The following is a 26,178-nucleotide window of genomic DNA, read 5'->3' as shown; positions in this document are numbered from 1 at the left end:
GGAAAAAAACATCACACTTTGTTGTGTTCAAAGTGTGATGCTGATTGCTATATTTAGAGATGTATAAAAAACCAGAAGAATTTAAAAACAGGAACAATGTAGCCACAGGTATGTTTCCACACTTTGGTACAACAGGGTCTAGACAAAGATGTCATACCGTGTCATATTTAAACATTGATAGCTTCTTATTTTATTCACATATAATGTTCCAGTAATACTGATCATGAGTCACATTAAACAGACTGCAACTGTTCCAGATTTAACTAGCAAATAGGGTTTGAGCGCAGTGTATAATAAGGCAACCTGATGCCACCAGAATCCCCCAAATGCACATTCCACAAAAAGAAAAAAAAAAACATCTGATCTGGCAAAGAATGCATCATCGCTTAAAGTGCACACACATACTTGCACATGCATATGGACATATAATACAACCTGTGGGGCCCAAAAGTCTGAGTCCACTAGCAAGGCAAGGCAAGGCAAGTTTATTTATACAGCACTAGAGATATGAATCATTTTTCTAATTTCATTTTTTTTTACATAGCCACATGATCAATGTCACTCATTTACTTACATCATCTGTGACCTAGATCCTGAAATCTGATTTCTTCTTTATTATAACTACACTTGGTTTTAAAACATTCAAAATCGTAAATCTTGCAAGACCATGCAAGACATTTATACACAGGAACCTTTGCCTTACCATTTCTATATGAACATTCCCAAAAAGATCCCAGAATGCTTTCATCTTCAGAGAAAAGACTAAAGACGGAAGCAACCAGAGAAAGAGAAATGAAGAAACGATTGTACAGGTCAGACTTAAAGACTGAAGAGACATGCAGAGAAACACACAGACTGAGACTAATCCTCTTCCTAACAGAAATGAGATGTTGTTCTGAGACTGCTGCTCATTCAGTCTCCATGCATGTGTGTGGAAGCCCATGTGTCATGCAGTCACGACAAACGACAAAGCGAACACTGACTAAACCAGTGTGCATCCAGAGTTTTTCATAAGACCCGTCTGTGCGATGGACGCTCTCTCTCTGAGAAGCATGTCACAGCAGTGAGGTTCTGTGAAGAAGATCTGTCTCAACAGAGAGGATGACTGTTTTCTCTGGTCTGTAATGGATGGAGCTGGTTAAGGGTCGATGAAAACTGCAGTCGGGGGTTGGATGCTTTAGGGCCAATTTTGTGGTTGAATGAGACCTCCTACCTGAGAGTGGACGCCAACATGTCTGACAGACTCATTGCACATACCAAATGTGTGCATTTACTGGGGATGCCAGTACATTTTCAGACACATTTTATGTTTAAAACTGCTAAAGGAATAATTCACACAAAAATTTTAATCATACTCATCTCATTCTCATGTCATTCCAAACACATTTAGTTTCCTTTAGTAAGCGTTAAGCCAAACAAGGATGTTTTGCAGAATATCTAAGCTGCATTTTGTTCTATACAATGAATTTTAATGGGTGTCGAAATTACAAAACCAACACATACTGTATGTTCCTCTGCAGTGAATGTGTGAGTTTGAACAGCTGATAAAAACGTCACACTTCAGTTCAATTAATTAACCAATTGTGAAGCCAAAATCTGCATGTACTGTATGTAAAAAAAAAAAAACTGCATACAAAATGAAGAAGTTTTCAACCTCTTTTGCTTTCTCTAGTGAAAAAGTAATCTCGTCTGAATCAGGAGAGAAACATGTACCGTTCTGAACAAGTCTGTTGGTGGATGTTGATGTGAGAGGACGAGGAGATGGACTTTCTCAATAGAGCGAGTGTTATTATGGATTATGGATAGATTTGTATGTCACAAGAAATGTTTTTATCAGCTGTTTGGACTCTCATTCTGACGGCACCCATTCACTGCAGAGCATCCATTGGTTAGCAAGTGATGTAATGTTATATTTCTCCAAATCTGTTACGACGAAGGAACATCTACATCTTGGATGGCCTGATTTTTGGGTAACAGTAATAATCGCAAATCAAAATAGTTTTATTGTAGCTGGTAGATCTAAGGCGAAACTGCGCGTTTGTGTTTGATTTTGAGCTGAAGGATGGAAAATCTTGCCATGGCTCACAGACACAGATGCAGGGGAAATGACAAGGGGAAAGTGTGTAGCGCATTCAAAAAACAACACTTCCCAAAAAGGGTTAACCCTTGAAACCATAGAATTCCAACAGACTTTTATGAGTTAAAAGGAATTCCTTTAAGAGAACACAAATAAAGGTTATAGAATTGAATCATTTACATAGAGATGTTTTTCTTGGTTTTTATTTCAGTTTATATATGCATCTGAAAGGGTTTCTGAGAAAAGCATGACTTGTTTGCTTATGTGGCTCTGTGTGAGTGTGTCTGTGTGAGAGAAGTCGGGGGTTTAACATGTTTTCACCTTGCTTTGTTAATCACAAGTGATCACTGATATCAGATACTATCTTACTCACAACAGGAGAGAAACTGTGAGTCATCTAAACTAAGACAATGCTGTCTGCAGGGGATGATGGGAGATCCCAAGGGCTGTGTGTGGGGATTTACTCAATAAAACTCACATAGTTGGTGCCAAAGGTCAAAGGATCTCTTTACGCCCATCCACAACGGAAGTCCAGAGCTTGTTAGAGAGGACCAAAGAGGAGGAAAAATAGTGTTTAAAAAAAAATATATATATTTTTTTTCATGTTTACACACACACACATACAATATATATATATATATATATATATATATATATATATATATACACACACACACATACTGTATATACATTTTTAGATAAATAATTCAGAATATATGCATATGTAGGATGAATAATCTTTTATATATATACACTTTTAATACTTTTTATAATTTTATTTATCTGATTTTATTTATTATTAGATGTTTGTCCTTTTTTATTTCAAATGTTTTAATAAACATTGCTTTAATATTCCTAAAGATGCTATGTAGTTATATTGTTATTTTATTTATTACATGTGTACGTAGGCTCGATAAATTACTTTTTAAATATCAATATAAATACTTTTTTTGAAAGATTATTATTTTATTTACTTTTTAAAATAATTATTAATATAATGTGTTTGTGTAGTCTATTATAATATACAAAAATACTGTTAAAGACGCTATATAGTCAGCTCCATTAAGCAAGAATGAAAGACGTCTACATGTGTTGTGGGCCAAATGGAAGCCCTGCACAAACTTGTCACATGCTGATGTGAAGTGGATGTGATTGGTCACCATAAAGCCATGTCTCCAAGCCTTTTGCTCAGACAGACAGAATAATGAGTTTATCATGTGTGTGTTCAATGCAATTGGTGTTTTAACAAAAAAACAGAAGATGCTGTTCAAAAGAGCGCAGACAGACCAAAAGAGCAATCACACAAAGCTTATTCCACTGGTTTCAAAGAAAGAGTTGTTTATGTCGATCTTTACAACTGTTTTCCTGCACTCCAGGAAAGACTCCAACGGATGATGAGAAAACAAACCTCAGTAGAACTTCAAGATTCAATCTTTTTTAGTATATTCATGCAAAATGGATCATGCACAAACCCTCAAACTGAACTGTGGTCTACATTCCCACTGAACATCTGCGACTTCTGGTTTTGCAACTGTTATATCTGGACATATGAGATGAAGGACATTTTAAAGTTTCAAAACTCTTCTTGTCCATATCACCCCTCCTCTGGACGCATGTTTATCTCAGTGTGAAGGAACTTATGCTATGGATTAGACCTCTCTCCACATCCATACTGTTACATAACCATAAACTACCAGTAAAAATGATCAATTGTACCTTTACCCGGTCAATAAGACTAAAATAAAATGTTGCAATTTCCTGCCATTCTCATGATGAAGAGTTTTGTTATTATAATTTATAAACCTCAGATAATTAATGACATGTTATTGAATGACAAGGTGCCTATTATTGTGACTTTATCATGCCATTTAAACCTTTAATGATCTCTCACCACACGTGGGTCAGGACCCTCCGTTGTTATAGACAACAGTGCCGCCTGCTGGTGCAAATTTAAACTGACTCAATCAACTAAAAAATAATGCAGTATTTGACAAATTATTAAAACCTACAAGTAATCATTTAGCCTATCCTATTTATTATGGGGCTAATTTCATCCCAAGATATAAATCAATAAAATAAGAATTTGCCTACAGACCATTAGGAATGACACTTTATAATATCTTTATTCACATTTCACCCCCTTATTGTCACAAAAATCTGTAATAAAAAAAATCTAATTATATATATATATATATATATATATATATATATATATATATATATATATATATATATATATATATATATATTTTTTTTTTTTTTTTTTTTTTTTTACTGTGCAATTAACAAATGTTGAGTCACTGCAGAAATAGAGAAAAGAGGTAGCATTATTAGTATGAGTAGTTTTTGTTTTTATTTATTTATTTTTTACATTGGTAGTTTAGGCTAAGCTTCTTATGGCATTAAAAACATGGCTATTATCATTAAACAAAACTAAAACGGTTAAAAACACTTCCAGTTTTTAACAAAAGAAAGCTGCTGAGTTGGGTGAGGTCCTTCCTTTATTTCACTCAAAGGCTGCAATTTGCCGACAGCCAAGAGGAAGTAGTTGAGACTGAGGCAGTTAAGCGGCTGCCTTCCCTTTGCGGTATCTGCCTACAACACACAGCACCTCGACTTCCTGCACACTCGCCTCTCTTTAAACATCCTTCACTTCATTTCAGATGGAAAAGAGATCTGACAACACTTGACCCTTGTGGCAGGAAGCCAGGGGGCAGCCTGGGGTTGCACTAATAATGAATAGCTGAGCCTGGACATGAGCATGTATACTATTTCATATTTAATGATCTCTGCATCTGCTGACAACTGTAGAGCCTCTTCCACACATTTTCTCTTCTATACTAACTAGTTAACCTGAATTCATCGATATCTGATGAAATTGTTCACATTCTCTGCTGTTTGTTTGAAAAGCCCTTCAAACTGGTCTCTGGCCCACTGAAAATGACAAATAATTTATTTGTGACTCACATACAATCATAGCTTCATGTATGGTAAAAATGCAACCACTGCATTAAAATGACCACTTTGTGTATTTGCAAATATTAAGTCGTAGATGACAAAAATGCAGAGCGTACTTACATGTGTTATAGTTAATAATGTTAGTAATTTTATAGTTAGTATAATGTTAGCAATGTTATAGTTCCTTGATGTGGATGCTATTAGCAGCTTCAGCCACAGCAGCTATCATTCTAGCTTCATAGTTATCATTCTTGGTTTGAATGAGCCTTTAATCGACATTTGGTGTAATACAGCACATTTTAACTCTTAAAAAGCTCACATCAACATGAAAGTGTTTGTGATCACACATGAGAGAAATGGTAATAGATGTTTGAGCCGCTACTGAATGCTGAACCTGTTAATCTCTCAAGCAGATAAAGGTTCAATAAAAAAAAACTTTTGATCAGTACAAGTGCCTTCTGACCTGTAACGTATGCTCCATATGGTGAGAGAAGTTGTTAAGTGAGCAGATAGGAATGGCTTTCTGCCCTCAGATGTGGAGGGTCCGTATGATTCAGTCAGATGTGGTACTACTACCAAAGTGTGGCTTTTATTACCCAGAGTTCCTCCCTCCAGCACAGGCTTTTTGTTTCGCACACAGAATTGGTTGAGATAGACTCCTCATGCATAAGGAAAATAAAATGTTAGACACATGTTTACAATGTTGGTAAACACTGTTGGTGAATCAGAAAACTGAGCACTCACGTGCATCCACATTATCCAGCGCGGCTGCCACACCATCAAGGTTACTGTAAGATGAATGTGTGTAAACCTCCTCCGTCTCTGCACACACACGGTTCTGGTGAGCGGTGATGTTCATGTAAAGAATCATCATCTCTTTAACCGACTCTGCCACCACCTCAGACGTCAGCCTCTGAGAAACACAGAAAGAATAAATATAAATGCATTACAGTAATTTTATCACAGTTAAGGGGTAAAATGTGATACAGATGTGGCTCATTCAATCAGATTTCAATTTCAACAGTCTTCGATCTTACTGAATCTGATGAAAGTGTAAATTAATTTTATAGGTGTTCTTTGCTGTTGTTTGGTGCAAACTCGTCTTATCTCAATGGCTTTAGAGTGGAAAAGAAGTTGTTGATTCAGATTAGATCACTCAGTAGAGTCCATGTCAGTCACTGTAATGTTCCCGCCCTCTCCCGCACCCAGACCAATCAGAGCAAAGTCCTCAGCAGCTTACAACCAATTGCTCAAGCTCTGACCTTATCATAGACAAAGACATTCTAATGAGAACTCACAAGAAATATGACATGAAAAATCTCTGACAGTAAGACTGAAAGTGAGACATGACTGAAGTAACATTTTGGTTATGTTATGTTATGTTATTCATAGCATATATACAGTATAATACTGTTAAAAGTTTGGAGTCTTTTATTCCAATATTAGTATAGTATTAGTATTAGTAATATTGTCAAAAAGTATTAAAATGTAGCTGTTTTCTTTTGAAAAACTGTACATTTGAAAATGTAATTTATTCTTGTGATCAAAGCTGTACTTTAATCATCATTACTCCAGTCTTCAGTGCCACATGATCTTCAGAAATCATTCTAATATGCTGAAAACTACTCTAGAAAAATTTCTTATAATTATCAATGTTGAAAACAGCTGTACTGCTTTGTATTTTTGTGGAAACTGTGACACATTTATTTCAGAATTCACATATAATATATATATATATATATATATATATATATATATATATATATATATATATATATATATATATACACACACAGTACAGACCGAAAGTTTGGAAACATTACTATTTTTTTATTTTTTTGAAAGAAGTTTCTTCTGCGCATCAAGCCTGCATTTATTTGATCAAAATTACAGAAAAAAAAAACAGTAATATTGTGGGAAAAAAATTATATATATATATATATATATATATATGGCAAAACATTGTCTTCACTGCTACTTTTGATCAATTCAATAGATCCTTGCTTAAACCTCATTAGCATAACACTTATATGAAAAAACATGTTTTAGCAACATTCAAATTGACCATAATATTCACCCCCCAAAAATCTGACTTATTCGGTTGATTCACATGGGAAACTCTGACTGGCATATCCTCAGTGCTCAACAGGAAATGTCACATGGCACATAAAATATTTCCTGTGCATTCGACACCGCTGACTCACTGAAGTGCTCACTGCTCACCATAACAGATCAACGATAAGTAGCTGGGAGTCATTTAACAGGGTTATGGAAACACAAATCAGGATAATGGCCTCCCCTGCTGGTGAAACACTCACAAGAAAATATTTCTGTTTCTTCAATTTGTCTTGAAAAGCAGATCCAAACACAGCAATCTGCCCATCATATCAGCTGTCTCTACAGCATAAAAGATAACGATCACTTTATAAGAAGCACATAAAGTGCTCAGTTGATAATGAATCCATCAGTAACAAGACTTTGTGTTTTCTAAATACTGAGAATGAGCTGCCTTGTAGCTTGTCTTCAGAAAGGACTCCAATGTCCTCCTGAGGTATGCATTCCAGGGCATTGAAGCACAGCCACTGTCTGAGAGGAGTCAATTTACCACTGCATGCCTGACAGATTTCATACACCATGGTCTCAAACTCAACTGGTGCTGTCAGCGTAAAATGTTAAATGATAAAGTTCACCTTCACCACCTCCTGAGCAGCATTGACAGGCGCCAGGTTACTGCTGGCAAACAGAAATAACTGCTTTACAGTGTCTTCATCAAGTTCATCAAACTCTGCATCCCTGCAAAGCTCTTTAGTAATAGTAACCAGCACTTCAGCATCAGCCTATAGGGCGGCAAAAACACAGAGATGAAATATTGGACTATTATAGGTGTGTAAAATGTGCTGAGGAATCTGACGATGAAATGCACCGATCAAGGATCCATAAAGTCTAATTCCACAATTATAACGGAGTATGAAGTGCTTCTTTCTCATTCTGAATATAATTCCTGTTATTAACTTAATGTAAATAAAGTAAAAATGATTACTAAAACATAAAATATGATCATTCAGGTACTTTACACTCGTGCACTAGGGACTGCTAGCAATGAAATATACAAATACATCAGAGATAGAATGAGCAAAAAAGGTAGAGGTTAACCAAGATGCAGATAGACTCAGGAAAGTTAATAGGAATATTTTACAGTAAACTTACAGATGTCGAGAATATAACCCCTCGTCAATATCAGCCATTTTTCTGTAAGAATGACAAATCATTAGCAGTGGTGTCCTTTACAAAGCATTACATCAGATTCTTAAATTCTACATTCTGAAAAAATACTTTACTATTACTATGTGCATGTCCTTCTTGTTAGCACCAGTGTCCTGTTTTGCAGTGGTAGGTCTTTTAAATACACCTGTTTGGATGTAAACAATACAGGAACTGAGAGGTTTCAAGGATAATGTACATTAGACAACAAGTGACCAATGACGAATTTATCAATATGACAACTTTATAATGATCTGTAATGAGCTATTATTGAGAAAAGAAAAAAAAAATCAGGGTAGGCAATTTTCAGTAGCATTTGCCTTTCAGCGGATTTAGCTTGCGTTTCCTCGGTCAGAACAGAAAGGTTTCTGTTATTGTGTAATCTTCGGCCTCTCGCACACATTCGGCCATGATACGTGATTAAAAAGCCAAATATGCATTTGTTGTTGTATCTTCGAAAGCTTCTGTCACCGGACGCTGAGATTCCTCAGGTGAGCTCAACACACTGTTGGTGTGCACGAGCTAAACTATACAGAAAAACCACAAGGTGGCGCTGCAAACACACGGAAATAACTGAATAAGTCAGCTTGGGGTAGAAACAAGCGGCTCTACATGTTTCTCAAATTGATCAGATGATTCTCAATAATTATTTTTCAACTGAAATGCCATTCACAATTATAGTAATATATGTTATTGTTTATGAATACATTTAAATAGGCCTAATAAGCTTGTTAACTGAAGAAGTCTCACTGGAGTCTTAGTGACTTGCTCAGCAAATAAGGTAAACAACAACAACAAAAAAAGTTACATATTTGTGCATATTTTACTGGTCTGATATCCATTTGATTCATGCATGCATGCATTGTGTAATTAATAATATTTCAAAACAGCACCTTCTTTCTTTATGCTTTAAATTAATTCATATTCTAATATGACAAAATAATAAAAAAACAAAAGAGTATGCATAACTTGTGGGCCTTATGGAGCAAGTTTATTTTTCTTTTCTCAAGTTAAGAAAAGAATAAACCTCAAACATAAATATATTAATGAACTGATTAAGTTACAAAATAATGCAAGTAATCTTTGGTTTTAAAAAGAACTTTAAACTAAACCACAAAGTATAAGCATGTACAGTGTGATTTATTTGATTAAAAAAATAATAATACAGTTCTATCATCAACATTATCATGCAGTTTTCCCAGACTGTTCGTTTGGCTATAATTTTAACAGATAAAGCAATAAAGACTGTTCCGAATATAGACTAAATGTGTGCTTTCTTCCCATAGTTCATGTGATTAACAACTCCTTTGTGAACTTGAGGTGAACAGATTTCACATATTAACTAAAAATTAATAAAACACCTGCTGAAAAAAAATGCTTATAAAAGTAAAGATAGTTCTGGTTATCCTTTGTTTTAGTTTTTTTTTTTTTTTTTTTTTACTGAATATGCCACATGGTTTGACATTTTGTAGAATATTGAATAGTTGAATAATTAGAATATTGATCTAATTCAGTGACATTCATACACAGGAGAGATTCTGCTCTCATTTATGTTCTCAAATCTCAAACAAGACAAATGCCATAATGAAACAAACTCAAATAAATCAAAATTATTTCTAAATAATTCTTAGTCAAATAAAATGCACAATTACGATGGCATTATCTTTACAATAACAAAGTTACAGGTAAAGTATTCCTTTAGTTGTTTCACAAACTTCTGGTCTCGGATCCCATATATCAAAGGACTTAGCAATCTTGGCAAAATATTAGTTAACAGATAAATACAGAAAGTGATCTTAGTTTGGTGAAGACGGAAAAAAGGAGTACTAATTATAAACATAAAAGGAGTGATATAGGAAAGCATACAAAGAAGTAACTGGACACCATGCAACAGTATCGTACTCCGAGCCTTATTTGCTGAACCCTTTGAAACAGCCTTTCTGGCAGTGAACAGGACTTTGCAATAAGTATAAATGAGAATTATCCACACAAATGACATACAGATGACTTGTGAAGCAGTGGTATTGTCCTGATTGCTCTTGGAAGGGAACAAATAATTTGGGTAGCAAGGTATAAATGATCTGAAGAAAGATACGGGTTGGGTTAAAAGTGAAATAATGACATCTGCTATAAAACGTACAGCCCCTATGACCCATAGCAAACATATAAAGATGTAGGTCCTTTGTGGTGTGCAAATCTGAGAGTGATGCAGTGGTTTACAGATAGCAATGAAACGCTCTATTGCCATACCAGCCAGATTCAATGGAGTGATCATAAAAGTGGTTGTACCCAGAAAAATAAATACACAGCACAATGATACATTCACAAGTGGTGAAGCATACGTCAACACATATAAAGTCACTGATATGAATATCATGAGCATGTCAGTGATTACCAGGTGAATGTATAAAATGTATCTGGAGTCTCTTGAAAACATTGGATTGGAGAAGAAAGTCACCACTAGCATTCCGTTAATGAAGTTAATGATAAGACCAAGAGAAACGATCACAATGTTTTTAGCAAGAGCTTCTTCATAACTATCCACAATCCAGGTCGTCGAGTTCATTTCCAATTCTTTACAAGCAAGGATCTGGAACAGAAAGAGAGAGAAAAAAATCACCTGCAATACTTGAAGTTTTAGCCTATTTCCTTTGAGATGTTGTATAGACAGACTTACCTTGGAGCAGAAGAACCATTTCTAAACTGTGGGCAGTCTGAAGTTCACATGAATTTTAATCAGTGCTACATTATGTGCTTGTGTGTCATTTATGGTTTGTGGAAAGGGCAGGGATCATGCATATTAAATGTGATGGTCAATACACTTGGGTCACATCACAGTGGAATAATTTAAATGAAATGTAAATATTGCAAATGCGATTATTGGTGAATGGTGTGGTAGCCTATGTTCTGTAGATGAGAGCACTGGAAAAATGTGGAATTAAACTCATTCATACACACAGTTACTAGAATTTAAATCTTTATGAATAAAGTTGAGTAAAGGTCGAATCAATGCAGTACACTAGGTGTTGTGCACAAACAATAGCTCTGTCCGAAAGCACAGGTAGCTGATTTGATGCCTCAATTTCTTCTCAGGCAATGTCTTTGCAGCCAGCATTTGCACATGAAGGTATCTTTTTTCAGACCGATTTCTGAAACTGCGTAGCAGTTTAATGCTCTATAACAAAATAGAGAAAGCACTTGAGCCACAGGCGAACATCGATCATCATTGTTTAAAGCACAAAGAGAAGTGATATTGGCTGTGTGTGTCCAAAAACTGAATAATGTTGTATAGGAAGGCACCAAGACGCATTCAAATCCAATGTTAGCTTCACTTCCTGGCTCCTGTGATGCCTTCATTTGATCAACAGTGGACAGAGGAAGTCATGGTCATCAGGGGTCATCATGGACACTGACCATTCTGCAACCATGCAGCCCCATACACAGCATTACATTTCCCTTTCAATGGAACTTTTGACTGCGTCCTCTAGGTGTCACTTTGGACAACGCTTCGACGTGACCCGTGTCTGAAGCATACATTTAAAAACACCAACAAGTTGGCCAGCGACAGCCCCTGACGTCACTAGCGGTGCGACTATAGATAAATTGGTGCCAGGAGAACATGTCATTCACTTCTTCGTCTTCACTGACTGTTCTGTTTGAAGCGTGCATCTGAACGCGGTAAGAGCGATCTTTCTCTGTCTGTCATGGTGACTATTAGCACTGTTTAGACAGTGTCTGTATCTGTGTCATCATTATTTGACACCCGATGACACACACAATCTTTGTGTTGTTTATTTGGGTGAAGAGCATGCATGCAATGTCCTTGAGGGGGCAATCTGCATGCATTGTAGGCGTTTGAAAAATGAAATGAAAAAGCTCCGCTCTTGTTTGTCTCTCTTTTCGCAGAAAGAGGGGAAGCAATCTGCTTCCCGTGGTTCAGGACCCACCGCTGCTGAGGCATGGTGGAAAATGAGCTCGTGGGGATCACAGGTGGTTCCTGCTGAGAAGTTTAGAGAGGGTCTTTCCCTTCCATGCTTGTCAGCGGTGGATGAGAGAGAGCGTTGGGAGGATGATGTTATATCTTTAACACTTTCTGATACAGAGGCTAGTGCTCTGCTGGGTTCGGCCCAGGAAGAGCAGGATATGTCAGAGGATGGCGAAGAAGCTGAGGCTGAGCCTTCTCAATCCTCCTGCCCTGCGTACTTTCCATGTCGAGTTCTAAAATGAATGGAAGAGGCTGGAATTTGGAATTCTTCTCACATCCATTGTTTTCAGCATACAAGTTATGCCAACATCGAGGCAATGTGCGAAAGCAGCGATGAGAGGATGCCCCCTGTAGAAGAGACGCTGGCTAGCTATCTCTGTGTGGGGCAGACGTCCTCTCTTAAATCTCCCTCCTTGCCATCTAAGCCCCTTCAGGATACATCTTGCTTAAATGGCAAGGCATACACACTGGCATACTCCGGTTTCGCCTTCCGAACTTTTCGGTACCTCCGTTGAGACGGTAGTCAAGAAGTTCATGGAGGCTATGGCGTGCTCAGCTGCCTTCAAATCCTTAATTCCACAAAGGTCCAGTTCTTAGTCTGAACAACATAGGAGTCCTGGTCCGTCTCGATCCGAGGATTAGAGACGGGCACAGAAGGCTATTGTCATGACTCGTGCTCCTCCCCCACCTGCGGGTAGCAGGAATCGTGGGTCAAAGTAAGGTAGGCAAGACCTAAGGGATGTGATCCACATGAGGCATCAGCGCTTTCGTCCGAATCAGAGCAATACTTGAGTATCTACTTGTTTCCTTTGTGGGTTTTTACATCTGCCCTTATTTCCTGGATGCCCGGCCGGGTCACCCTGAGGGGCTTCCTGTTGCTTGGATATCTCTTCTTGTATATGCTGTCTCAGGTAATGCTCCCTTCGCCAGAGGTTTGTAAATTTAACGTCCCATTGGCAATTCCCATGAAAATGGTAGAGTTGGTACCTAGTGCTTGCCATGATTCTGGCCTGCACTCCCCTCAACTGTTCCCCGTAGCGACCCCTAGAGAACACAGTTCGAAGTTCCCTTGAAATGGAACATTTCAGGTTATGAATGTAACCATGGTTCCCTGAGTAGGGAACAAGACACTGCATCCTCTAGCTTCCTGACATGCTTCGGACGCAACCTTAAGATGTAGAAGTGAATGACGTGTTCTGCTGACACCTATTTATCTATAGTTGCACTGGTAGTGATGTCAGGGGCTGTTGCCGGCCAACTTGTTGGTGTTTTTTTAATGTATGCTTCAAACCGGGGTCACGAGGAGGCATTCCTCATAGCGACCGCTAGAGGATGCAGTGTCTCCTTCCCAACTCAGGGAACCATGGTTACATTCGTAACCTGAGATGTTTTCTGCTATCTGAGCTACAGCAGCTCTTCTGTGTGATGCTACCAGATGGACAAGCCTTATAAAATTTCTCAAGAGCAATTTTTGAAGGGGACACAAAGAATCCAGCTAAAATTGTACTTGTAAGGATACGTATACACAGAGGAAATCCGTACTACTATTAGTGCAGCAGGAAGACTGTGCCAAATTAGACAATGTCAAGCTGTTGTGGTCGCGCCGTGACAGCGCTCGAGGCCGTTGTTAACATTACTGTCCGTCACTGTGTTGCCAACCCTCAGATGGAGGGGTGGGGTTGTCCTGTGGGTGCCTTCATATGATAACCATAGAATGTATGAAAAGATGATAACAAACAGTGAAAATGCCACTAGCGACAAGTGATCATGTGTAGGCACATAAAGGGTTAGTTCATCCAAAAATGAAAATTATGTCAATAATGACTCACCCTCATGTCATTCCAAACCCGTAACTGTGCGTTCACACCGCCAGCGTCGAGAGCGTCAAAGTGGCCGGAAGTCATTCATTTTCAATGTGAGCCGGCGTCGAGCAGCGGCGAGGAGCGGCGCGGCGCGACTTGGCCGTTGAGAGCGTCGAGGAGAGTTGAAATCAGGGCAACTTTATGGTAATGATCTATGACGCGGTTGGGCAGCAACCAATCGGAACGTAGAAGTCCACCGCTTGAGAGGATTCCAGAGAACGCACTCCGACCATTAGTTCCCAATCACAATGGAGGACAGGTTGATTATTGCTGTTTCGCGTTTGCAATAATCTATGATGTGTCCCTGTTTACGTACAGGGACATAAAAAATAGATTAAAAGTGATACGTGGACCAAGGTGTCTGAAATTGTTCATTTTAAGTAAAGGATCTTAATATTTAGTCCACAACAATATTTAATGAGGTTAACTTATAACTTTACCCTCCTTGTGGTTAGTCTGCACGAGATCAACAAGCTGTTTGCTTTGCGGCCGCTTTAAATTCAAAATAAGCATTCGATCTACGTCAGAGCGTCTGAGCGCTCACGAATCTTTCTGCAGCGTCGTGAGCAGAGCGACAAGAGCGATTTTTGACGCTCTAGACGCCGGCGGTGTGAACGCACAGTAAGAGCTCTGTTTATTTTCGGAATACAGTTTAAGATATTTTAGATTTAGTCCAAGAGCTTCCGAAGATGAACAGAGGTCTTACGGGTTCATTTTTGGATGAACTAACCCTTTAATTCATTGCTTCGGTCATGTGACAAATTAACAAAAGACTAGGGAGGTTAATTAGTATTTTACATTTATACTAATTTAGCTTTGGTTGTAATCAGAGAAAAAGATCAAATATTGCATGTGTGGAAGATTTGGCAGAAGTTGGCTATTTGGCAGATATGAGCTGTACAATATGGAAGACAGTTACATTTTGTACGCCTAAACATTAAATTATTCGAAACCTCATCGCAAAATGCACATTCTCTTTGATGAAAAAAAAAACAAGTACAATAAATCTAAACATTAAAACAATAAGAATACAGAGTAATTTATTTAATAAAAAATAATCATAACACAGTACTATTATCAATATTAATAGATAATTTTATCTAATCGTTCATGTTATAACTATAGTTTGGCTATAAAGATATTGTAATTGAAATAATTAATTGAAAAAATCCTACCATTCAAAATAAAGACACAAATACTTTTGTTGTCGTGAATCCATAATACATAATTACTAGAGATAATATAATTAACAACATCTGTGTGAACTAGAGGGTAAATGATTTCACAAAAAATCATCAAAACACCAGCTTATTAAATGCATTGCAAATTCATCAGTGAAGTTAGTTTTGAGTAAAGGTCATTCATCATTTGTTTGTACTCAAAATGCCTAAATTTTAAAGTATGAGTTGTTTTCAGCCACTATAGAGAATTTCTGTTCTCAGTAATGTTCTCAAATAAAACAAATATCACATAAATCATAAATAAATACAAATTTAAATAAATGTAGCAAAAACAAAAAATCATGATGGCATTATTTTTAAAATTATAACTTTACATGTAAAGTATTCGTTCATTTGTTTGAGAAACTTCTGGTCTCGGACCCCATATATCAAAGGACTCAATAATCTTGGCATGATATTCGTCATTAGATAATTAAAGAAAGTGATCTTTGTTCTGTGAGCAGGAAAAAAAGGAATGACAAATATATCCATAACAGGAGTGATATAGGAAAGCATACAAAGAAGTAACTGGACACCATGCAACAATATCGTACTCCGAGCCTTATTTGCTGAACCCTTTGAAACAGCCTTTCTGGCAGTGAACAGGACTCTGCAATAAGTATAAATGAGAATTATCCACACAAATGACATACAGATGACTTGTGAAGCAGTGATGCGATCCTTGTGGTGTTTTGACGGGAACAAAATATATGTGTAGCAAAGCACAGTAGACCTGAAGAGAGATATGGGCTCGACGAAGAGTAAAATAATGATATCTGCTAGAGAAGGTATAGCGCCTATAACCCAAATCAAACATATAAAGATATGGGTTCTTCGTGGTGTGCAAATCTGAGAGTGATGCAGTGGTTTACAAATAGCAATGAAACGCTCTATTGCCATACCAGCCAGATTCAATGGAGTGATCATAAAAGTGGCTGAACCAAGAAAAACCAATGTGTAACACAATGATGCATTTGCAACATGGGATGCATAGGTCAACACATATAAACTCATTGATATGAATATCATGAACATGTCATTGATTACCAGGTGAATGTATAAAATGTATCTGGAGTCTCTTGAAAACATTGGATTGGAGAAGAAAGTCACCACTAGCATTCCGTTAATGAAGTTAATGATAAGACCAAGAGAAACGATCACAATGTTTTTGACAAGAGCTTCTTCGTAACTATCCACAATCCAGGTCGTCGAGTTCATTTTCCGGTGCTTTATGACCAAGAGTCTGGAAGGGAATGAGGAGAGAGAGAATGCATGAGTAGTGACCTTGTCTAGACTAATCTAGCCTATTCCTTTTGAAAAGTCTTGTAGATAGACTTACCTCGAGCAGAACTGGTTCTGGACTGCATGTTTCAGTCTGAAGCTCACATGGGTTTTAATCAGTGGTTAATCATCTGTGTCATTTATAGTTTGTGGAAAGGGCAGGGATTATGAATATTAAATATGATGGTCATTGCCCTTGGGTCACTTAATTAGCCTATTCAAAAAGTTGCTGTTGACTTCAGGACAGCGCAGTATTTTTAATGCAAAAGAAACTATGGAAATTAATACAAATCTCCTGTGCAAATTTATTGAATAGCCAAAGTCAAGGTTTAAAAAACAAAAACAACAACAACATAAGACTAGACAATACTGATGAAAATGTGAGTGGTCCAGTGTCACGATAACCAACTGGAGTGCCCTTGAAAACTACAAGAGGGGTACACCACCCCATACCTCTGTCACTTTAATGGCACTTTTCCACTGCATGGTACCACATGCATGGTACGGTTCAATTTTGGGGGTGGGGGGAGGGTTCCAATGGGCACAGTGCCTGGTACCTGGTACTTTTTTTTTTTTTTGCTACCACCTTCATTGATTGATTGGTTCCAAGTGAACCATGCTATTACCAAAACGTGATGTGTAAACTGCTGATCACGGATTGGCTGGAGGGAATCGTCACTACCTGCATCACTGAACTTGCAACATAAACATAAAAGAACCACTGTATTACAAGGGTTCCTTTTACAATGTCTTGAAATTGTTTAGGGGGTGTACTAGAACATGCTCTTATGCTTGGTGTTTCGAAAAACTAATTCATTTTTTACATAATTTATATTATTGCAATAAGTTTCTCCCCAGTCTTGCACAAATGGCTCGATTAGTTCCGGGTTTGATGAAGGCCCACCTTCCGAAAAACTAAATGTGATGTGATAGGTTAGCCATCCCAGTGCATTGTGATTGGTGAGCAGTTTAGACCGTGTTTGAGTACTGCCCTCCCCCTTGCCAAAGCAGCAAGATCTGTCTGCTCTGGTATAGTTAAGGATGGAGTCAATATTGACATATCAATTTGAGCCGGATTCAGAGAATATTGAACAAGAAGATTGTGCAGAATCTTTGCAAGCACGGATATTGAAAAACATATAAGAATGGTAACGTTGTTGTTGTTGTTGCTGTTTTTTGAAAAAATCACCATTTAGATAAGATGTCAACATTGGCTTAAAAATAACTGCATTTATGCAGATGTTCTAGACTAAATGTGAATGTGCATTAATTCATCCCACCCAAAAAAAAAAAAAAAAAAAAAAAATTGATTTAGTATTCATCAAAATGAATTTGTGGATTTGTGATTCACGTGACCAAATGAGCCACTTAAAGCTGCGGTAGGTAACTTTTGACGCTCTAGCGGTTAATAAACAGAACTGCTTGCGTCTTGCGGAATAACATCGTAGCCGGAACTACTTCTCTCTGTTTATGTCTATGAAGAATCACAAAGGTACTGGGTAACTCCGCCGCGGTACCCCCGAAGCAATCTACAATAGTCCGAATATAAACACTTATTATAGATGTACCCTAGTGATTCAGGACAAGCCAAAAACACGGTTTGTAAAATGGATTCATGGTGTACTCGCTTATTATATACATGTTTCTACATTTTGAACACAAACAAAGTTACGGACCACAGCTCTGATTGGTTATTTTCTTACCGGGAGCGATGGAGTTTCTGCAAATGGCAGTAGGACACTGGGAGGAGCCAGAGGAGCTTGATTTTTTTCACAGATTATCTGTCTCATATTCTACTGTCAGGACATAATGACAGGTTTAACAAATATGTAAAAAATATATATTTACAAAAGTTACCTAATGCAGCTTTAACAAGTTTACTATGTCAGAAAAGCCATAAATATGAAGCTGTTCATGAGATGCAATTGTCAGTGTATTAGTTTAGAAATCTTAAAAGTATTTAATAATCAAATCTGCACCCTTATTCATCATTTGTGTACAAAAGATTAAATGTTATCTGTGTTTTAATGCCAGCAGAGGTCATTTCACAGCTGGAAACTGCAACAAATTGACAAATAGGCCCATTTTCCCAAGGTTGCATTTATTAGTATGTGTTCAAAAACAAGTAGTGAACTCATGGAAATGGCATTGTTGCACATTTACTTTATGAGTTCAGCTATAGGTTTTATGAAACAGGCTTCAATTCAATGTTTGCACCAAGTGTTGCAATTCATTAATATTAGTATAATACAAAGAAAATTAATACAAAAACTTTTTTGATGGAGTTAATTATGACTGCGAGAAAAAGCATCTGAATACCTTTAAGATTATAGAGTTGTAGAGTTTACTGTGACAGTTCAAAAGTGTAAAATTCAGTGTTATCATTTTCTTTGGAAGAAAGACTTTTGACTGTAGTTGTTGTCTACGTTTCCTTCTAAAGATTTTGATGGTTTGATCAGCTTGTCAAGCTAAAATACAAAACTTCTTTATTAAGATTTATCAATTTATTGAATCTGAAACGGAAATTAAAAGGAGAAAAATGTATCATGTTAACAAGCATATGGTATGAGGAATATAAAAACAAAATGTAAGACATTGTTTTTTATTTTTTTATTCATATAATTGTATTTGACATACAATTTTATGCAAAGGAAATTACAGTGCATTCAAGATTTACAATTATTATCATCTGCATTGGTATTTCTAGCACCACACTCTAGTCCAGCTTCAGGAATTATGCCATAGGCTCAAGCGTGACATTTGTGTCAAGTTTTGCGAATCATTCATCTAAGTGCAATCCACTTCCATTAAAAATGTGCAATTTAAAAAAAAAAAAAAAAAAAATGTAAATAATATAATTTTACTTATTTCGGTTATATATTCTATTATGATGACATCCATTTTTTATTTCATAATTTATGACTACAATATGTGAGCATTACCAAAGAAGTCTAATAATAAAGGACTCACTAAAAATAGCAGTTTTCAGAAGTGAGTAAATAAAGAAAACAATTATCACCATGAAAACAAAAAAAACCTTTTGCTCACTGTTTAGTTGATTCAACCTTTACAAGAAGTATTTTACATGCAAAAATCCTTTTCATGTGATTGCAAAAAAGTTTATCTCTAACACCGTAAATCAGGGGAGTAAGCAGTCGCGGCAATAAGTTTGTTACAAAATAATTAGGAATGGTCACTTTTTTCCGATCATCTATTGGAAGTTGAGCAGAAATCTTGTCTATGACAGCAGTAATGTAGGACAACATACAGAACAGAAGCTGAGCTCCATGTAACAGGATGGTGCTTTGGGCCTTTTTTGCAGAGGATTTATCAGCGGAGGCTCTTCTGGCCGCAATCAGCACTCGACAATATGTGAATACAATAATTACCCACACAACAGAGGAGTATATGCCATTTATAACTTTTCTCAGTTCTTCATGGTATGGTGTGTTATACACATTTGTTGAACTACAGAGAGTAGCAGTAGTAAAGACAGCTAAAGGACGAGCAACTACTATGACAATCAAGTCAGTCAGTCCAGGTAAAACGCTGACACCCCAAATCAGATAGATGAGGATATATGTCCTGCGAACTGTGCAGATCTGATGGTGATGCAGTGGTTTGCAGATGGCAATGTAACGCTCAACGGCCATACCGGCCAAAGTCAGAGGAGTGTTGTTATTAGTAGTAGCAGTTATTATTAGCAGAATGACACAGAACGAGAAAGGAACCTTCGGCCATGCATAAGCCATCACAGAAAGAGTGACACTGAAAAAAACCATAAGCATATCATTGATAACCAAGTGAATATATAATATATATCTTGGATCACTGTAGAAAATTGAACTCCTAAAAAATGTAAACACAAACACTCCATTGATGAAGTTAATTATGATCCCAAAGAGAACGAAGATGACATTTCTGACAAAAGCTTCCATAAATCTGTCTTGGGCGCTGTATTGAAGCATTGTAGAGTTCATCGTTCTTTTGCAATTGGTATAATGCAGTGACTCAAAATCATATCAGGATTTTTTTGTAGCTTGTTTTCTTTGTAAGATGTCAATGACAGTCCAAAGTCCATGAAACACGAAGTTTATATCCAAAAGATCTTGCGTTACCCTGATATAGAAATACAAAGGATATAATTTTTTAGAGTATGCAATACAGAGCAGGTATTGTACATTATACAATACAAATGGATCAAAATCACCTTAACAGTTCGCTTAGTCAATTTGGCTCCAGAAGTAAAGTGACAAGTTTATATAGAGAGTTGAACAGAGAAAGTGGGAGGGAGAGAGACGGCAAGATGGAGTGAGCAACAGATTTTGGTATACTCTGTTATTTTGCAAAAAAACACCGAACTATGACTACTTCCGTGATGAGAACCTGGAAATGTGAAAAAGAGCCATTTGTCAGAGACAATGCTTGTTCATTTGTGTTTTTAAGGCTAAAAAAAAACAATTGGTGCAATCACAGTAAAATAGTAATTTATGTCTAGTGCAAAATAATAAATCTGTACTCAATAGAAATTCATCATGCATTCATATTCAGTCAAATCAGCAGCGGTTTATCTGTGTTCACATAGATTCACCGAACAGCATCAATTGGGTAATATAGTCCAAAGATACATGTACAGTACATGGAAATATATAGATATATTTACTCTTGTTTACTTCATATTTCTTCCGACATAATAATCTTTTCTATTAATTTTCCTCTGATTTACACGATCTGATGAAGCTTAGCAGCTCCCTTAGTTCTCTGTGTGTTTACACTGTTCTGTGCTCGTGCTGTGACTCACAGTTTCCTGTTTACTCCTGCGTATGTTACATATGTGACCATAACAAAAGCACACAAAGACCAAAGATAATAAAAACACATGATTACAAAAGGATATGCTTTCTATGTGATTTGCTTGAGATTTGAGGTATTTTGAAAACCATGAAGAATATGTACATATGAAATGCTAATTTGTGCAGCAATATAAAATGCTGTAAATATCATATTTTAACAACAGTAAAAAATGTCTAAGGTTATGTATGTAACCCTGGTTCCTCGAAGGAACGAGACGCTGCGTCCAGAACGTTTGGGGAACGCGTCCAGCGTGACGTCTCTGAATAACATGTATAATCAGTCCAAAGGAATGGCGAGACGTCAGAGACCAGGAAGCATAAAAGCTTGAGCGGCGGTAATCAGCCTCAAAGGATGAAGCAAGCACCAGCCAGAGATGCCGGAGGTATGGCACTGCGATGCAGCGTCTTGTTCCTTCGAGGAACCAGGGTTACATACGTAACCTTAGACGTTACTCTTCAGGAACTCGAGCTGCATCAAGAACGTATGGGGAACGAGAATGCCCACGCCGCCAGACTTTCAAATCTCTGCCTAGTGTGGAAGAGCACAGCTGAAGCAAGAGAAGGAGAAGGAGCCTGACAGAAATCGGGGACAACCCGTCCAATGGCCAAACTTCAGAAGGAGTGAGTCTTGACCCCCAGGAGAGGGGAGATCAGAGGACTCGAGGCTTAGAATAGCATCCTGTTCACCACTTAGCATAAGCTTCTTCTGGCCGGAGGCCTCAGCCTCAGTGCACCATGGAGGAAACATGTAACCAGAGGGTTTCTGCTCACTGACTGGCCACCGAGAAGGGCGCGGTAGGCCACCATGGCTGCCACGTAGACCTTCAGGTTGGAGTGGGTCAACCCTGCGGAGAGCCTGCAGCTCTGGATTGGAGAACGGTCTTACAACCTCGGTTGAGAGACCGGAAGCTAAGAGTTGTGCCTCCTCAGAGACCACACCTACAGCCTCTAAGCTCCATGAGGGGGTGCACCCTCTGCCTGCGAGAGGAGATCTCTCCTGATGGGAACCTCCCATGGAGTGCCGTCAAAAAGAGAAATCAGGCCCAGGAACCATTCCCGGCCCGGCCAGAACGGGGCTACTAACAGCAGCTGGACTCCATCCCGGCGCACCCTATCCAGAACTCCAGAGAGCAGAGCAATCAGGGGAAAAAAGTACAGATGTAGCCTCGATATCTCTTGAGATGCAAACAGATCCACCCGAGTCTGGCCAATCTCTCTAACTCTGCTTCATCACCTCGGTGTGAAGCCGCCATTCCCCGGGCCTCGGCCCCTGCCTCAACAGGATGTCTGCTCCCATATTAAGATGCCCAGGAATGTGAACTGCTCTGAATGAGAGGAATTCTTCCTGGGCCCACACAATGATCTGGTACGCTGGTTGTATAAAGGCGTGAGTACAGACCTCCTTGGTGATTGATGTAAGAGACCACCGCTGTGTTGTCGGTGCGCACCAACACATGGTGACCTCTTTGGTCTGGGAGAAAATAACAAAGTGCACGAAGCATGGCCAGCATCTCCATGCAATTGATGTGCCATGTCAGATGGCGACCACTCCACAGACCGTGGGCAGGGTGGCCAAACATGACCACACCCCAGCCGGTGAGGGACGCGTCCGTCGCTAGCATCCCGCGGCGACAAGGAGCTCCCAGCACCGGGTCCTGAGACAAGAACCAAGGCTTCCTCCACATATCCAAGGCACGTAGGCAGCGCCGCGTGACCTTTAGCATGCAAAGTGGGTTTCCCCTTAGGGAGAACCCCTTGGTCTTGAGCCACCACTGTAGGGGTCTCATGTACAGCAGGCTAATAGTATTCACATTGGACGCAGCTGCCATCAGACCCAGCAATATCTGTGACTGCTTGACAGTGAGTGACCGGCCTTCTCTCACTCTCGCGACTGCAGTGAGAATCGACTTGATCCGAGCAGGTGACATACGTGCCTGCATCGTGGTCGAATCCCACACCATGCCCAGATAAGTAGTTCTCTGAACTGGAGAAAGCCCACTTTCCTTGGCGTTGAGTCTTAACCCCAGCTCTTTCATGTGAGTGAGAATGACACCTCGGTGCCGAACCGTCATCTGCTCAGATTGAGCTGATATCAACCAATCGTCAATGTAGTTGCATCGTGAAAGTGTGGGGTGAGAGTGCAAGGCCAGTGGAAGATCCGTATTGGTAGGCTTTTGCCCCCAAAAGCAAACCTCAGGAACTTCCAGTGAAGAAGGATGGAGATAATTGCATCTTTTGATAGATCGTGACACACCAGTTCGCAGACTTGGCCTATGCAGGCATGTTAAACTTCAGTCCCCTGACTGAGAGGTTCAAAAGGCACGGATCTTGAAAAGGACACAACACCTCATCCTTCCTCTGAACAGTGAAGTACCGGCTGTAGGACCCGGACTCTGCAACCCAAGGAGGGACCACATCGATGGTCTCCGTCCTCAGAGAGAGTTTACTTCTGTTCCATTACCAGAAACTGCTTGGGGCCCACCAGAACTGGATTCTGTGGCCTTTCACTACAGTGTGCAGGACCCACTGAGACACATTTGGCAGTAGTTTCACGCTGCAAAATAGTCTACTAAGGGAATCAGCCTGTCAAGACTGATCTCTGGTGGCATCAGAGCAATTAGCTCAGTGCCCTGAAGCAGCGCACTGGCAGGAGACGGCCGAACTAGCTGCTCTGGAAACCTCCCAGGAGGTCGCGAGCCTCTTAGCACCGCTACGTTTCCGGGCGGTAACTGAGAGAAGCGCTCGCTGGAGACCGCTGCGCCCTGGAACACCGGCAGGGTTGGCAGATCGATCTCCTGAGGGCACTGAGGAGAGACGGGCACCATGTAATGAGGTGTACACCGCTCTTCCCCAACCCTCCGAGGTCTTGAGCCACAGCATCAGGACTCTCGTAGCTGAAGTCTCCTAAAAACGACGGTCCTCAGACCCACATCGTCTGCTAGGAAGACTAGACCAGAGCCTGCTTGGGGCAGGACCACATGAAATACACTTGGCAGGGGCTCCCAGACCGCCATGTGACCTCCTAAGGGAACCAGTCTCACGAGACTGGCTTCTGGTGCGCCTAGAGCCACTAGCTCGGTGCCCTGAAGCGGTGGATCGGCAGGGGACGACCGTACTAGCTGCTCTAGAGACCTCCGTAGAGGTAGCGAGCCTCTCAGCACCGCTACGTTTCCGGGTGGTAACTGAGAGAAGAGCTCGCTTGAGATCACTGCACCCTGGAACACCGGCAGGGTTGGCAGAACGATCACCTGAGGGCACTGAGGAGAGACGGGCACCGTGTAATGCAGTGTACACCACTCTTCCCCAGAGGGAGCTGGCCCTCAAAACGTCCTAGGCCTAGGCATCAGGACGTTATGATGAAGTCTATCCAGCGAAAACTTTTGTACATCTGCGGAGTACAAAAGTGACACCACCGGCACGAGGAGCTGGAACATGGTTGGGACTGCTCCGCCCGGCAGCCCCTAACCGCCTCAACCTCCTCAGAGGAAGAGCCGTACACACGTGTTCTCACACAAGAAATTACATCCCTAGAGCCCCTGTACATCTAACTTCACATAGTCAGATAAATGTCATTTTATTCCTTAGAATTAAATGTACTCAGCAACCAGACTAGTCAACACGGTCTGGTGTAGAAAAAAACATAAAAATGAAACAATTTAATACATGCATTGCCTCGGCAGTGCATGTAGTATATATATATATATATATATATATATATATATATATATATATATTATTATTTATTTTATGCTACTCAGTCACACAAACAACATCATCTCCAACCCGTTCGCCAGATCATGTGCGATTCCCGCTATCGCGGTCTCCGCCGTGCCTCAGCACCAGCGAGACCTTGACCACAAGATCGCAAGCGCAGACACACTCCTCGGAGCGTGCCCAGCAAGAGCGGAGCGCTTAACAGCGAGAAAAGAATAATCAGCCTCTCAAGAGCTTACTGTGTGAGCTCAGCTCTTAATTAATGCTGCTTATATTAATATTGGGTCATAATATGCTTGTGTGACTGGTGCTTGTGCAACTGGCGAGCTCATCGACACCTTTCCACATTAATCTCCTCAGAGAAAGACAGGCAGCGCATTGTGCCCTCTCATCGGGGAGAAAGTACCGCAAACGCGTGCTTCCGACCCCCGAGAGCGGGCGCCGGATCTGGTGGCTAAGAAAGAAGATAGGGACTTGCCCGTCTTACATTCCTCCCAGCAGATCCGAAAGCGAATCCCGCGAGCACAACCACCGCTTCGCCTCGGCAAAAGCGGGGCTGGTACTGCAAGAAACACCAGTGAAAGCTCTCTCCTCAAAGAGAGCCTTCTGAGAGTGAAGCAAAGGCTCGCATTTCAGCTGTTAACTCCCTCGAGAGCTGACACTGCGAGCTTCACTCTAAAGCAGACAACACACAAGCTGCGTGTGTCCCTACCCTTTTCTTTTTTTTTTTGGCAGGGAAAACACACAGCCTGAACGCTGCCTGCTCTCGCCCAAAACTTCACTTGATTGAATCTTTGACAATGGAGTTTATCAGTGGACAAACGACACTAAATAAGACTCACAAACAGATAGCGACTGACACACACACAGAGCGCTTGCTGAAGACACAAGGCTGATTACCGGCTTCGCCGCTCAAGCTTTTATGCTTCCTGGTCTCTGACGTCACCCGCCTATGACGTCTCACCCC

At 39.6% G+C, this 26,178-nt stretch overlaps 3 protein-coding genes and 1 pseudogene across 3 annotated transcripts; all 4 read right to left on the bottom strand.

The window, feature by feature from the left end:
* Positions 1 to 4,936: 4,936 nt before the first annotated feature.
* LOC128015205 (ubiquitin-like modifier-activating enzyme 1) lies at positions 4,937 to 8,707 on the bottom strand (annotated as a pseudogene).
* A 1,237-nt stretch (positions 8,708 to 9,944) lies between these two features.
* Positions 9,945 to 10,862, bottom strand: LOC128015174 (odorant receptor 131-2-like). Its single transcript, XM_052598850.1, has one exon. It carries the CDS (start codon positions 10,860 to 10,862, stop codon positions 9,945 to 9,947), a length of 918 nt encoding a protein of 305 aa, XP_052454810.1.
* A 4,801-nt stretch (positions 10,863 to 15,663) lies between these two features.
* LOC128015175 (odorant receptor 131-2-like) lies at positions 15,664 to 16,581 on the bottom strand. Its single transcript, XM_052598851.1, has one exon. The coding sequence runs from the start codon at positions 16,579 to 16,581 to the stop codon at positions 15,664 to 15,666; it is 918 nt and encodes a 305-aa protein (XP_052454811.1).
* Positions 16,582 to 19,688: 3,107 nt separating this feature from the next.
* Positions 19,689 to 20,630, bottom strand: LOC128015173 (odorant receptor 131-2-like). The gene has a single exon (XM_052598849.1). The coding sequence runs from the start codon at positions 20,622 to 20,624 to the stop codon at positions 19,689 to 19,691; it is 936 nt and encodes a 311-aa protein (XP_052454809.1). The 5' UTR covers positions 20,625 to 20,630.
* Between the last annotated feature and the right edge of the window lie 5,548 nt (positions 20,631 to 26,178).

Source organism: Carassius gibelio, chromosome A6 (assembly GCF_023724105.1).
Source record: "Carassius gibelio isolate Cgi1373 ecotype wild population from Czech Republic chromosome A6, carGib1.2-hapl.c, whole genome shotgun sequence".
NCBI lineage: Eukaryota > Metazoa > Chordata > Actinopteri > Cypriniformes > Cyprinidae > Carassius > Carassius gibelio.
The sequence above is the reverse complement of the archived record's forward strand: the minus strand, read 5'-3'. Positions and strand labels throughout refer to the sequence as shown.